This window comes from Dreissena polymorpha, chromosome 10 (genome assembly GCF_020536995.1).
Source record: "Dreissena polymorpha isolate Duluth1 chromosome 10, UMN_Dpol_1.0, whole genome shotgun sequence".
Taxonomy (NCBI): Eukaryota; Metazoa; Mollusca; class Bivalvia; order Myida; family Dreissenidae; genus Dreissena; species Dreissena polymorpha.
In genome coordinates this window covers 21,768,759-21,782,823 of record NC_068364.1, presented here as the reverse complement: position 1 = coordinate 21,782,823, position 14,065 = coordinate 21,768,759, and the positions used below count along the sequence as shown (strand labels likewise).

At 37.4% G+C, this 14,065-nt stretch overlaps 1 protein-coding gene across 20 annotated transcripts in view; it reads left to right on the top strand.

Annotated features, from left to right (window-relative positions):
• The window catches only part of LOC127848338 (exocyst complex component 3-like), a 37,261-nt gene that overhangs the window by 1,487 nt on the left and 21,709 nt on the right, over positions 1–14,065 (top strand). For 4 of the 20 annotated variants that reach the window (XM_052380735.1, XM_052380736.1, XM_052380732.1 and 1 more), the window contains exons 2-12: positions 942–1,062; positions 1,435–1,491; positions 2,569–2,681; positions 4,245–4,335; positions 4,729–4,835; positions 9,072–9,153; positions 9,772–9,920; positions 11,041–11,154; positions 12,186–12,291; positions 13,521–13,604; positions 13,988–14,061. In XM_052380735.1, coding sequence (XP_052236695.1) covers positions 961–1,062; positions 1,435–1,491; positions 2,569–2,681; positions 4,245–4,335; positions 4,729–4,835; positions 9,072–9,153; positions 9,772–9,920; positions 11,041–11,154; positions 12,186–12,291; positions 13,521–13,604; positions 13,988–14,061 — 1,079 coding nt within the window. In that variant the 5' untranslated portion in view covers positions 942–960. Of the gene's footprint in view, positions 1–330; positions 393–941; positions 1,063–1,434; positions 1,492–2,566; positions 2,682–4,244; positions 4,336–4,728; positions 4,836–4,925; positions 4,942–4,976; positions 4,995–5,029; positions 5,048–5,137; positions 5,154–5,188; positions 5,207–5,241; positions 5,260–5,349; positions 5,366–5,399; positions 5,419–5,453; positions 5,472–5,506; positions 5,525–5,559; positions 5,578–5,612; positions 5,631–5,772; positions 5,791–9,071; positions 9,154–9,771; positions 9,921–11,040; positions 11,155–12,185; positions 12,292–13,520; positions 13,605–13,987; positions 14,062–14,065 lie in introns of those variants that run through there. The other 16 variants (XM_052380734.1, XM_052380738.1, XM_052380737.1 and 13 more) reach the window with 16 other exon arrangements.

Here is a 14,065-nt window from a genome sequence, read left to right as displayed (position 1 = left end):
TTGATCTTTCAGTGTTAAGAAGTTTTTTGAAAGTATGAAGACTGACAATAAAGATGTTGCACCACTGAAGTCAACGACAGATTTCACTCATTCTGACACTGATACAGAAGAGCAGTTATACTCGATGAGCTTTTTTTCTCTGTGTTCGACCAATATAAACCAGGGCTTACTCTGCCATTCGCTAAATTAGCCAATGACTACAAATAAGGAAACTTGGCTACACAAAATGACATTTGGCTACAATTTTTTTTTACATTATCACCCATAAAATATCCAAAATCGTAAGAATTAAGACATAACAAGGTAAACTTGGCTACATAAAATTTTTAGCCAGAGGGAGCCCTGCTGAACATTCTACAACCATTTTGGTATGGGACCAAACCATCACTAAGGCAGGTGTACTCAAGATCCTAGCAGGGTTAGACCTGTACTAGCTTAGCTAGGCTACAGGCCCGGACCGAGAGCCAGCAGGACTGTTGAAAGAGAGTAAAAAAGGGCTAATTCTAGTCTTTTGCTATATTTTCCAAGCTTCCTTAGACCAAGGTATACCTGGAGAATAAAAGACAGCAAATGTAGTCCTTATATATGTATACAAGAAGGTTTACATGTGTAAAGGCTAAGCAAAGAATTACAGACCTTTCTCTTTAACTTCAATTCTTTGAAAAGCATTGGAACATGTAATCACCACTTACATATTATGAGATATCTTGATAGAAAATTCAAAGTAGATGCCAAGCATGATTTTCACACATTTTCACAATGTTTTAACCCTTTACTACTTAGACACATATTTTGACGCATTTGTAGTCCAATAGAAAGTTCAATTTCAATAAAGACCTTTCTTACTAGATTAAAGTTTTAAAGGCTTCATTTCCAACCCTTAGTTACTCGCAGGCTGTTCTGATTTTATGCTGTTTGCACATAGCCATTTCCACTTTTAGGCCTTAGCCGCGCACAGAAATGAATGAGGCAACTCTAACACCACAAGCACCACTAGATCTGGGTAGACTGGAGCTTCAAGCCAAAGAGGCTGGCACCAAGTATGTGGCCAACCTACTTCAGGTATGGACTTTGTCCATTAAAATTGTGAATGTTAGGGATATTTAACTTATTTGATCTTTTTGGACTTTTTATTTTCAGTTTTTTTAATGGGTGTTAAAATCAAGTGCCTGGTTATAAAGTTAATTAAATAGAATTTGCTAGCTAGTTTGCATTCATACAAATTGAAAATGTATAGCACTTAAACATTTGACAATGTAAGTCAATATGATATATTTTAACACTTTAACCAAGTAAAAAATCACTTTTTGTTCATTTCTATCAAAATAGCTGCATTTGTATTGTTTGCAATCAGCAAAAATCATACATTTGGATTATATATTATTGATTATAAATTTTATATTATGGATGTTATTGTTAAATTTTTATTATTAGCGACCAGACCAATTGGAAAGAGTAGACCAGTATCGCAGACGTGTTGCAAGAAAAAAGGTTTGTATTTATAGTCTTTATGAATTAAGTTTAAGATCAGTGGACTATTTGTCTTCTAAGGTAGTAAAAGAACAAGAAAACTTACTGGTATAAAATAAATTGATTGTTGTTCCTACTGGTTCCAGGCTTCGGTGTAGGACATGTTGAAAAGTGCAGTGTCACACCTTTCAATCGACTAACGCAACGTCTGGTTCATCCATCGGCTGAGGTACTGTATACATGTTGGTTAAAAGCAGAGTGTAATCTAAATCCTGTGTAATTAGAGTTTGACAGACAGAGTGGTGAATTTTGTTTGATTTTTGACCACTTTCTAACAGATTTCTTTAAAAGTAAGCAGCTAGGAAGGTAGGGATTACGTCCACAAAGTCCTTCTTACTTAGGCTCTAAAAGAACACATTCAAACCTGCTTAATTCAATAGGTAAACTATAAAGAATAGGGAAATACTTTCACTCCGCTTTTAACTGACATGTATACAGTACCTCAGCCGATGGATGAACCACAGACGTTGCGTTAATCGATTGAACGATGTGAGTGTAACCCATCTGGATGAGGCAGTAGCTGGCCTCAGTCAGTGTAAATAAACTCAGTTGGTTCCAGCTTTTGGTTAAGGCCTTGTTAAAGACATGGCAGCACAGTCCAGCTGACTGGTGTCAGGGGGTTTCCTGCTACATGAAAAAAAAGGCAGCTAAACGCATCATATCCCAAACCAAAATTGTAAAAAAGTTCCAAATTAAAAAAAAACAAAACTTTTTTTTAGAAAGAAATGTTTATGATTATTTTACCTCAATTTTCTTTCATTAACACCTAACACATTACATAACTATAATTTATATGATTTTTTTCCAGGAAAAAGAAATGGCCAGGAAAAGGCCTGATGTTTCAACATTTGTTTTAAAAAAAATCCCAATTGGGTCTATTTTGTCATTAAACAATTCCCAAATTTATCATTTTATTAATTTAAAAAATCTCGATATGAACAGACTCCTTTTTCCCAAAATGGCTAGAAAAACCGCTGGGTGTGGAAACCAGCCTCAATTTATTATAAATAAGTTAAGTTTTGTTTGTACTGGTTCCAGGCTTCTGTGGAAGCCATGTTGAAAACTGCTGTGCAATCCCAGCTGGATGGAGTGAGAACTGGACTCAATCAGTTGCAGAGTGCCCTTCTAGATGTTCACGAGATTAAACGAAGGTAAAAACCTGAGGACTGTATCCCAACAGAAGCATCATAAGTAGATTATTATTGTTTTGGCGTTGTCCGTCCGTCCGGAGCCATATCTTGGAAGTTCTTTGGCAGATTTCATTGAAACTTTGAATGAGTATATATATGGACAATAGGATGATGCACGCCGGATGGCATTGTACACCATCTGTTAATAACAGAGTTATGGCCCTTTGCATCTTGCAAAAATGCTTTTTTGTGTGTCCGGAGCAATATCTTGGAAGTGCTTTGTCGGATTTCATCGAAACTTGGTATGAGTGTCCAGAAGCATATTGGCGGGAGATATCAATTCAATGAATTGGCTTGTTTTCTTATTTATCTCTTAGTGTTTCTTTGTGAGTCAATGTTCATTTATTTTTGGGTTAAGTATTTATCACTTAAATAATGCTTGGAATAGTCTACATTGGCTTGTAAACGTGGTTGTTAAGTCAAATTTGTGACACAGTTCACCATTTTATTTAATAAAAATATTAGACTTGCTCTGGGAAAACAGGGTTTAATGCATGAGCGTAAATTGTCATCCCAGATTAGCCTGTGCAGTCGGCTAACCAAGGACCACACTTTCGCCTAGACTGGACTTTTGTTTAAAAAAGACTTCATTTATCCCACCTTTACATCGAATTCCGTTAATTAAAGCCCTGTTGATTAAATTTCTGTTATAAACCATGGAACGAAAAAAAAAGACCTCATAAATCCATCGAAATAATACAGTTAAACTGATTTTGTTTAAATAAAAAGGTTTACTCAATAAAAAGTGGGATAAATAGAATAATAGATTAGTGTTGATTATAGATCAGGTTAATCATGCTTGGCACGAACACGGAAAAGTACTCGCCAATTCTCGAGCTTTTTGTTTTCTAAGCCTCGCATGATAAACCTGATCTATAATCAACACTAATCTATTATTCTCTATGTAAATGAAAAATCCCATTCAACCAGAAAGTGTCTTCCGCAATTAGCCTGTGCAGACTGCACAGGCCTATGTGCAACAACATTTTACACACATGCATTAACCCTTTACCACTAAGATACGTATTTTCACACATCTGTGGTCCCTTAATAAATTTAATTTAAGACCTTTCTTACTAGATATAAGTTTTTAAGGCTTCATTTCCAACCCTTAATTACTGATGAACATCAAACAGCATAAAACCTAAACAAACTGCGAGTTGCTTGCAGGCTGTTCTAGTGGTATGCTGGTTGCAAACATCATTTGTGTCTTGTTCTGAGAAAACTGGGCTTATTTCATGTGCTTAAAGTGTCGTCCCAGATTAGCCTGTGCAGTCCGCACAGGCTAATCAGGGACGACACTTTCCACTTTAATGGTATTTTTAGTTTCAAGGAAGTCCCTCCTTACCGAAAATCAAGTTTAGGCGGAAAGTGTAGTCACTGATTAGCCTGTGCGAACTGCACAGGCTAATCTGGGACGACACTTTACGCACATGAATTAAGCCCAGTTTTCTCAGAACACAACACATTTTCACTTTGAAGCAAAGATTAAGACTAATATGCATTTTACGACTGCAATTCCAGCTTAGACCAGGTGGATGAGACCTACAGAAAGGTTAAACCTTTGCAGAAGAAAATTGCAACAGTTTTAGAGGAGAACAACAACTTCTGTCAGGTTGGCCTGTTTTGAATGTTAACAACACATACAATAGCTAGACATGTGTTAATAATCTTATAAATAAATGTTTCAACCAGGCCAGTCAAAAGGAATATGGTCCAGACTACATTTAATTACTCATTATTTCATATTTTATTTTACTCTCTTACTTTCTTATATACATATATTTATAGTATGTTTCAGACCCTCATTTTTTACCCACTTTTGGATTTCTCTATTTTTTCAGCCTCGTTCAGAAAAGAGATTTAATTTTGATCTTCTCTGGATGATCACAGAGTTTCTAACCTATATTCTAATAAGTCATTATATAATACATCTTTGTTATAAAGTGTCGCCATCAAAATGGAAATTTAGTTATATGAATCAGTTTTTTTATGTGTTTTATACCAGTTGGCGACAGCAATGGAGAATCTCAAGCATATATTCACAGTCCCTGAAAGTGTAAAGAAGACAGAGGATCTTATCAGTGAGGGGAAATTGCTGCATGCTCATAAACAGTGAGTTCAGCCATTCAAATTAATGAGGAGATATTGCTGCACGCTCATAAACAGTGAGTTCAGTCATTCAAATTAATGAGGAGTAATTGCTGCATGCTCATAAACAGTGAGTTTAGCCATTCAAATTAATGAGGAGAAATTGCTGCATGCTCATAAACAGTGAGTTCAGCCATTCAAATTAATGAGGAGGAATTGCTGCATGCTCATAAACAGTGAGTTCAGCCATTCAAATTAATGAGGAGATATTGCTGCACGCTCATAAACAGTGAGTTCAGTCATTCAAATTAATTAGAAGTAATTGCTGCATGCTCATAAACAGTGAGTTTAGCCATTCAAATTAATGAGGAGAAATTGCTGCATGCTCATAAACAGTGAGTTCAGCCATTCAAATTAATGAGGAGAAATTGCTGCATGCTCATAAACAGTGAGTTCAGCCATTCAAATTAATGAGGAGTAATTGCTGCATGCTCATAAACAATGAGTTTAGCCATTCAAATTAATGAGGAGTAATTGCTGCATGCTCATAAACAGTGAGTTCAGCCATTCAAATTAATGAGAGGACATTGCTGCATGCTCATAAACAGTGAGTTCAGTCATTAAAATTAATGAGGAGAAATGGCTGCATGCTCATAAACAGTGAGTTCAGTCATTCAAATTAATGAGGAGAAATGGCTGCATGCTCATAAACAGTGAGTTCAGTCATTCAAATTAATGAGGAGAAATTGCTGCATGCTCATAAACAGTGAGTTCAGTCATTCAATTTAATGAGGAGAAATTGCTGCATGCTCATAAACAGTGAGTTCAGTCATTCAAATTAATGAGGAGAAATTGCTGCATGCTCATAAAGAGTGAGTTCAGTAATTCAATTTAATGAGGGGGCATTGCTGCACGCTCATTAACAGTGAGTTCAGTCATTCAATTTAATGAGGGTGACATTGCTGCATGCTCATAAACAGTGAGTTCAGTCATTCAATTTAATGAGAGGATATTGCTGCACGCTCATAAACAGTGAGTTCAGTCATTCAATTTAATGAGAGGATATTGCTGCACGCTCATAAACAGTGAGTTCAGTCATTCAATTTAATGAGGGGGGACATTGCTGCACGCTCATAAACAGTGAGTTCAGACATTCAATTTAATGAGGGTGACATTGCTGCACGCTCATAAACAGTGAGTTCAGTCATTCAAATTAATGAGAGGACATTGCTGCACGCTCATAAACAGTGAGTTCAGTCATTCAATTTAATGAGGGAGACATTGCTGCACGCTCATAAACAGTGAGTTCAGTCATTCAATTTAATGAGGGGGGCATTGCTGCACGCTCATTAACAGTGAGTTCAGTCATTCAATTTAATGAGGGGGACATTGCTGCACGCTCATAAACAGTGAGTTCAGTCATTCATAAACAAGGAAATAAGTCATTCAAATGAGTGAGGGGACGTTGCTGCAGGCTTATAAACAGTGACATAAGCCATTCATTGGAAATGCGATGAAATTCCTGCACAATCATATACACTGAGTTTCATTATTTAACTAGAAATGGCGCGGCAGAGGCCGACGCGTATCCCCACGACGCATGTTTGACTCAGGGGCGCCCCAGGGTTGGTAATGGGGCCATGCACAGTTGAGATTGACCGTATTGTCATAAGAGATGTTCAGTATAAATTTGAAGTAATTCGGTGTAGAAATGAAGAAGTTAATGTAAAATAACCTAAAAAATGAGTGAACATCTATACCCTAATTTCTCCTCTTCATCCTGCTCTCCTAACATATCTAATAATGAAATAACTTCACTGTAGTCAATTATGTACATGTCATCCTAATTGGAATGACTTATGAGATGGCTGAACATGCTCTCTTATAGCCAATCTTCTTGCTTCTGTTTTGGAAAAGTTATGTTTTGAGGTTAAATGTTTGACTAAATAGTAGCGTCTCAGAAATTTTTTATCGCAATCTTGTACACAACAATGAATATGTTGAATTTCATGTCTGTCTTTGATGTGCCTGTTCAAAGTCCATCTTGCTTTAAATTGTTTCTCACACTTTTCCCATTTGAACATTTTGACAGATTTTCAGTAATGAGTATTAAATTGTAATTGATTGAACAAAGTGAAAGTTTTTGCCCTGTTCTTGAGGGTCTATTCCATGAGTTTCTCATGCTTTTTATGCTTGACTGCATTCTATCTCTTCTGTCATATACAGGTGTCCCTTTGCGCCAATATTTTATAATGCCTTGTATAAACATTAGATGGATGAGCTAAACCATTTAGAGGTTATTTACTTACCTCCCTTTAAAGCTTATTACTTCCCTTGGATTTGCTTTTTTTACCTTTGACCTTGAAGGGTGACCTTGACCTTAACCTTTAGCCACTCAAAATGTGCAGCTCCATGAGATACACATGCATGCCAAATATCAAGTTGCTATCTTCAATATTGCAAAAGTTATGGCCAATGCACCATACCGGGGGCATAAAAATAAGTGAAAATATCTGACCTGTCCCCACCCAAACCCCCATTACTTTTGACCCAGGGGTCAGATCAAAATTTCGAATAGTGCAGGGTCGCACATATGCTCATAGCTACCATGTGTGTTAATTTCAAGGTTCTAGTGCTTATAGTGTAGGAGGAGATAGTGGCCAGGATGGACAGACAGACAGACGGACGGTGGAGATAACCACAATTTCCCCACGCTTTTCAAAAAGCGTGGGGATAAAATCACTATAAACAAGATCATTTATGGCTCCCCAGGGTTGGTAATAGTTGAGATTGACCATATTGTCATAAGAGAAGTTCAGTATCAATTTGAAGTGAATCGGTGTAGAAAAGAAGAAATTATAGTAAAAGGCAATTTTGGGTGGGTGTGGTCTATGTGGGCGGGGCCCCAGGGTTGGTAATGGGGCCATGCATAGTTGAGATTGACCTTATTGTCATAAGAGAAGTTCAATATCAATTTGAAGTGAATCGGTGTAGAAATGAAGAAATTATAGTAAAGGCAATTTTGGGTAGGGTGTGGTCTATGTGGGCGGGGCCCCAGGGTTGGTTATGGGGCCATGCATAGTTGAGATTGACCCTAATGTCATAAGAGAAGTTCAGTATCAATTTGAAGTGAATCCGTGTAGAAATGAAAAAATTATAGTAAATGGAATTTTTTGGTGGGTGTGGCCTATGTGGGCGGGCGCCCCAGGGTTGGGATTGGGGCCATGCATAGTTGAGATTGACCCTAATGTCATAACAAAAGTTCAGTATCAATTTGAAGTGAATCCGTGTAGAAATGAAAAAATGATAGTAAATGGAAAATTTTGGTGGGTGTGGCCTATGTGGGCGGGGCGCCCCAGGGTTGGGAATGGGGCCATGCATGGTTGAGATTGACCGTATTGTCATAAGAGAGGTCCAGTATCAATTTGAAGTGAATCGGTGTAGAAATAAAGAAGTAAATGTAAAATAACCTAAAAAAATGAGTGATAATTTCTGACGCGGCCCCACCCCAACCGCTATAACTTTTGACCCAGGGGTCAGATCAAAATTTCAAATAGTGCAGGGTCGCACATATGCTCATAGCTACCATGTGTGTAAGTTTCAAGGTTCTAGTGCTTTTAGTGTAGGAGGAGATAGTGGCCAGGACGGACGGACAGACAGACAGACAGACGGACGGACGGACAGACGGACGGCGGAGATAACCACAATATCCCCACCTTTTTTTCAAAAAGCGTGGGGATAATTAAAATAGGGGCAGTAATTGTTTATTTAGTATATGTCAGATTAATGTTTGCCAATATTTAGGGTTAAAAATAAAAGTAATTTATCTGATGGATATTTATATATCCGATTCAAAAGTTTCCAGCCAAACCATCAACACTTGGTGTTATTTTTTAACTTTGGTCTGGGAAATCTGGGCTTAATAAATGTGTATAAAGTGTCATCTGAGATTAATTTGTGCAGTTTGCAATGGCTAATGAGGGACGACAGTTTCTGCCTTAATTGAGATGAAGAGAATTCCTTTAAACAAAATATTCCATAAAGCCAGAGAGTGTTGTCCCTGATTAGTTTGTTGTGGACTGCACATTCTAATCTGGGATTAACACTTTTTTTGCATGCATTAAGCCCCGATATCCCAGAATGAGGCTCATTTTCCTGACATGTTTTCATGGCATTTATGGTAATTATGCATTTCCTTTTGAACCCCCCACATTTTTTGACATGTATGGTATTTATGCATTTCCCCCTGAATCCCCCCAGATTGACGGAGTTGGAGACTGCCAGGGACGACCTACTTCTTGAACTTCACAAGCAGCCCAACAGAAGCCCAACCGATGATAATGTAGGTACCAATGACATTTTTTGTGTCAATTATCTTGTGACAAATGTAAGATATGACTTAATTTTGGCTAGCATCAAATAGACATAAACAAATTTAAATTGACTAGCAGAACGGGGATGCACCCATTTTTGCACAAACCTACTTGCTGCCTTGACAATGTGTCTAACCAAATTCCTAGGGAATAGCCTTTAACCCTTTCAGTGCTGGAACCGAATTTTGAAGACCTTTACAAACAGTTTGGATCCAGATGAGACGCCACAGAACGTGGCGTCTCATCAGGATCCACACAGTTTGCTATTCTGATAGTATTATTGAAAAAAAATCGAAGAAAATGCTAATTTTAGAAATTCAGCAGATGACATTTTAGCAGACGACAAATTTCCCAGCATGCAAAGGGTTAATGTATGAGGCTTATCAGAGACGATACTTTCTTCATAAACTGCATTTCATTAAGAAGAGACTTCCTTTAAACCAACAATTCCATATTAGCAGAAAGTGTGGTCCCTGATGAGCCTGTGCGGACTGTGCAGTTTAACCTGGGACGACACTTGTTGCACATGAATTAAGCCCAGTTTTTCCAAAACAAGGCTCATAGTGACTTGCTATTATTTGTCCCAGATGCTGCAGAAGTACTTCTCGGAAGTTGCCAAGCTGTCTGTCACCCTGGGCAAGCAGCTGTGGATCATATTCATGCGACTGCTGATGTCTGTAAGAAGGGAGCCTACTCTGGTAGTCACGGCACTGAGGATCATTGAGAGAGAGGAAAAGTAGGCGCTGCTCTATTTTGTCATGGAATCAATTCACATATTTATCATCTTCACAGATTGTGGAAATTACAATTTTCTAGCATTGTATCACAGTTTCAAAAAAATAAATGAACACTTTCAATCAGGGAGAAAAATAACCTTAATAACTTACGGGTATATGGAAAACACAGCTTTGTTTATGAATTATCATGATTTGAAATTGATACAATTCTTAAGTGTTACAAACGCCAACTATTGAATATTTTATAATGATCCTGTTGTTTTTGTAAAAGAAATTTAGAATACCTGCATCACTTATAGCAAGTATAAAATTACTCTACATAACAGTAAGGATTTTCGAGTGATTTCAACATTTTAGTTTTAATACAAAGGACTCTGGTTCCAGATTCACTGGGGAAAAGCTTGTCTTTATTACATTCTTTCCTTGTCATTATAATTATAATTGAACTCTACAGTACTGTGGTTAAAATTTTAAAATGTAAGGCTTTTACTGACACACTTATAAAAATGCCCCAATCTGTGAACCAGTCTGTTTAAAGAGGGATTTAACTTGGAAATGAGAGTTCTTAACTTCCACCTAATTACAAGTCTTGATTATAATTCAGAGTTTAAAATAAATCAGAAAAAAGGTACCAGTACTGTGAGTGTATAAGATATATAATAACTATGATTGATAGGAGTAATAACATTAAGTGAAATGTGTAATGTGCATGGTGCAAAAAAAACTGCAAATATTATAATCAAAACTTGCAAGATCAAAAGCCAGAAAGATCTTGCAACATGATTTTACATGCAGTATTGAGGGTATTCATTATTACTGTGAACAACTAGTTGTCCCCTACCGGTTTCACCAGAGGGGTTTTTGCTCTGTGAGTCTGTCTGTCACACTTTTCTGGATCCTGCGATAACTTAAAAAGTTCTTCATATTTTTTCATGAAACTTGAAACATGGATAGTTGGCAATATGGACATTATGCACGTTATTTCATTTTGTTCCAACCTCAAAAATTCTGGTTGCTATGGAAGCAAATATAAAAAATTCTGACAATGGTGGAGGGGTAGGAGGTGTAGGGGACATATATTGCTTTGCAATAGTCTAGTTTTATATGTTACTAACATAGGTTAGACTCGCTGTCCAGTAAACGTCAAGAGCAGACTGGTTTCATGCCCCCTGATCGGCCCAAACGATGGCGACAGAAGTGCATGTCAGTCATGGAGGAATGTATCTCGCAGAGGTAAGAAATATCGTATTTGTCTCCTACCGGTGAAACCGGAGGGGACTTATGGTTTGCGCTCTGTCCGTCAGTGCGTCACACTTTTCTTGATCCTGTGATAACTTTAAAAGTTCTTCATATAATTTCATGAAACTTGAAACATGGATATATGGCAATATGGCGATTATGCTTGTCATTTCATTTTGTTCCTACATCAAGAATTTTGGTTGCTATGGCAATAAATTTATAATAAAAAAAAATCTGACAATGGTGGAGTTTCACCGGTACGGGACCATATTGCTTGGCAATCTCTTGTTTGTTGAATTTTTTGAAGAGACATTGTATACTGTGCACATTTGCTTCATCCTTCAATGCTTTATTGTAGTAAAATTAGTATACACCAAACAAGGAAGTGGAAGAGGGTTGTAATGTATTTACGATGGATGACCATCAGACTCAAACTTTTTCGAGCAAGTACTTCTAAAGTTTACTACACTTTTGTACATTCAAACATGAATACATTGTTCCTTATTGTGTATGTGCTGCATGTGCAATATAAGTAGCTTATATAAAAAATTCCGTAAGTCATGTTCCTTTTTAGGATGAGAATTTCTATTACATGATTTGCGTGTGCATGAACAATTCCTTAAGCTATGCCCTTTTATCAGATGAGAATTTCTATAACATGATTATAGTAACTTACTACATGTTCAGACATGGTTTATGTTCCCCTACCGGTTTCACCGGAGGGGACTTCTGGTTTGTGCTCTGAGTGTCTGTCTATCAGTCTGTCACTTTTTCTGGATCCTGCAATAAATTTAAAAGTTCTTCATATTTTTTCATGAAACCTGAAACATGGATAGATGACAGTATGGACATTATGCACATCATTTCATTTTGTTCCTACGTCAAAAATTCTGGTTGCTATTACAACAAATAAATAAAAAATAAAAAATTCTGACAATGGTGGAGCCGCTAGGGGACATATTTTGCTTGGCAATAGTCCTGTTTATCATATATGAGATAAGCTGTATACAGTTTTTCCACCGCAGGATTGAGGGTAATCAAATGGAGGACCGTAGCAGCAATAAGATGTGGCTGGTACGGCATCTAGAGGTCACCAGACAACTCATGTTAGAGGACCTCAAAGTGGCCAAGGTAAGGCAGGCAATACATGTGTGTCGCATTCTGAGAAAACTGGGCATAATGCATGTGCGTAAAGTGTCGTCCCAGATTAGCCTGTGCAATCTGCACAGGCTAATCAGGGATCACACTTTCCGCTTAAATGGTATTTTTCGTTAAAAGGAAGTCCCTTCTTACCGAAAAACTTGTTAAGGCAGATAGTGTCGTACCTGATTAGCCTGTGCAGACTGCAGAGGCTAATCTGGGATGACACTTAGGAAACAAGCATTATAACCAGTTTTCTCAGAACGCGACTCATTTTATACAAACTGGGCTGGCTTGCTCATTTTTTTTAGAGAAATGGACTTCAAATTGGAGGATTGTTTGGTTCCAGGCATGGCAACATGACTTGTAAGGGGATCAGCCATTAAATTATTTATACAGCGGTTCTCCAGTAACTCTGATTGAGGGTCATTAGTAACTGGTGTATGTATATGCATCTAGTACAGATAACGAGCTTACCTAGGCAAATGTTAAGGTATACTGTAGGTTGATTTGCCGTTATGATATAATTGAAATATTGTTGAAAATAGCTAAGAATCCTAATGAATTAACTCAAATTAAGAAATACATATAGACAATTACAGCATCAGTAGCAAGATGTGGTAGATATCTTATCTAGACAGCACCAGACAGCTCATGTTGTAGAGCAAGTGTGTCTTGTTCCGTGAAAATTGGGCATAATACATATGCGTAAAGTGTCGTCCCAGATTGGCCTGTGCAGTCCGCACAGGCTAAGCAGGGACGACACTTTCCGCTTAAACTAGATTTTCAGTAAAAATGCACTTCCTTTAAATGAAAAAAAACACATTAAAGTGGAAAGTGTCGTCCCTGATTAGCCTGTGCGGACTGCACAGGCTAATCTGGGACGGCGCTTTACGCACATGCATTATGCCCAATTTTCACGGAACAAGACACAAATAAAGTTGAAGGTGTGAGGGGTTGAGAGTAAAACTTACACATCTGAATGACAAACCTGCCCTGGTCTCTTTGTGTCAAACAGTATGATGATCTATCTTAATGTCTACAACTGCAACATTGTCTGTATTCTAAACTTGGCTGTCATCAATCGTTTACAGGGCCATGTTAATAACAATACTCACTTAAATTAAACAGACTTATGTAACAAAAATGATTCAAAGGTGGAGATGGCATATCCTATTATTGAGAACACCTGCTTAAGAAAGCTCTTCTTTGCTTTTCAGACCTTGCTTCCTCCCGTGTTTCCACCGTACTACAACATTGTGAACAAGTTTGTCTGGATGTACCACGAGGCCCTATCCAAGCATGTAAGAATCATTCATATGTACTTGGACTATGCACATGATCTTAGGCCAAACAGAAATATTTAAAATAATTTTTATGTATGCCTTATTCAAAGACTTCTTTTGGCGTAGCAAATGGGCTGAATGGTTCCATGATAAAAAATATTTAAAATGATTCAGGTCATTAACTCAAAGATAAATTAAGGTATTGTAATTGAAATTGATATGCAGATGCAATATTAATAAATCTTACTATGGGTGGCACAAATAAATAGTATAAAGGTCACTTTTGCTAAGAGTAGAAAAATGACTTCAACTCAATAACTAGGCCAGAAATGACTAGAATTGCAACGTTTTATTTTTGTTGAGAATGTCAGTGTAACTTGTATGTCTCACTGTGATTTCAGATCAAGGACATGATGGAGCAGAAGTTGGAGGGCAACGAGTTTGTCACCTTGCTGCAGTGGCTCAACAGCTATGAGTGA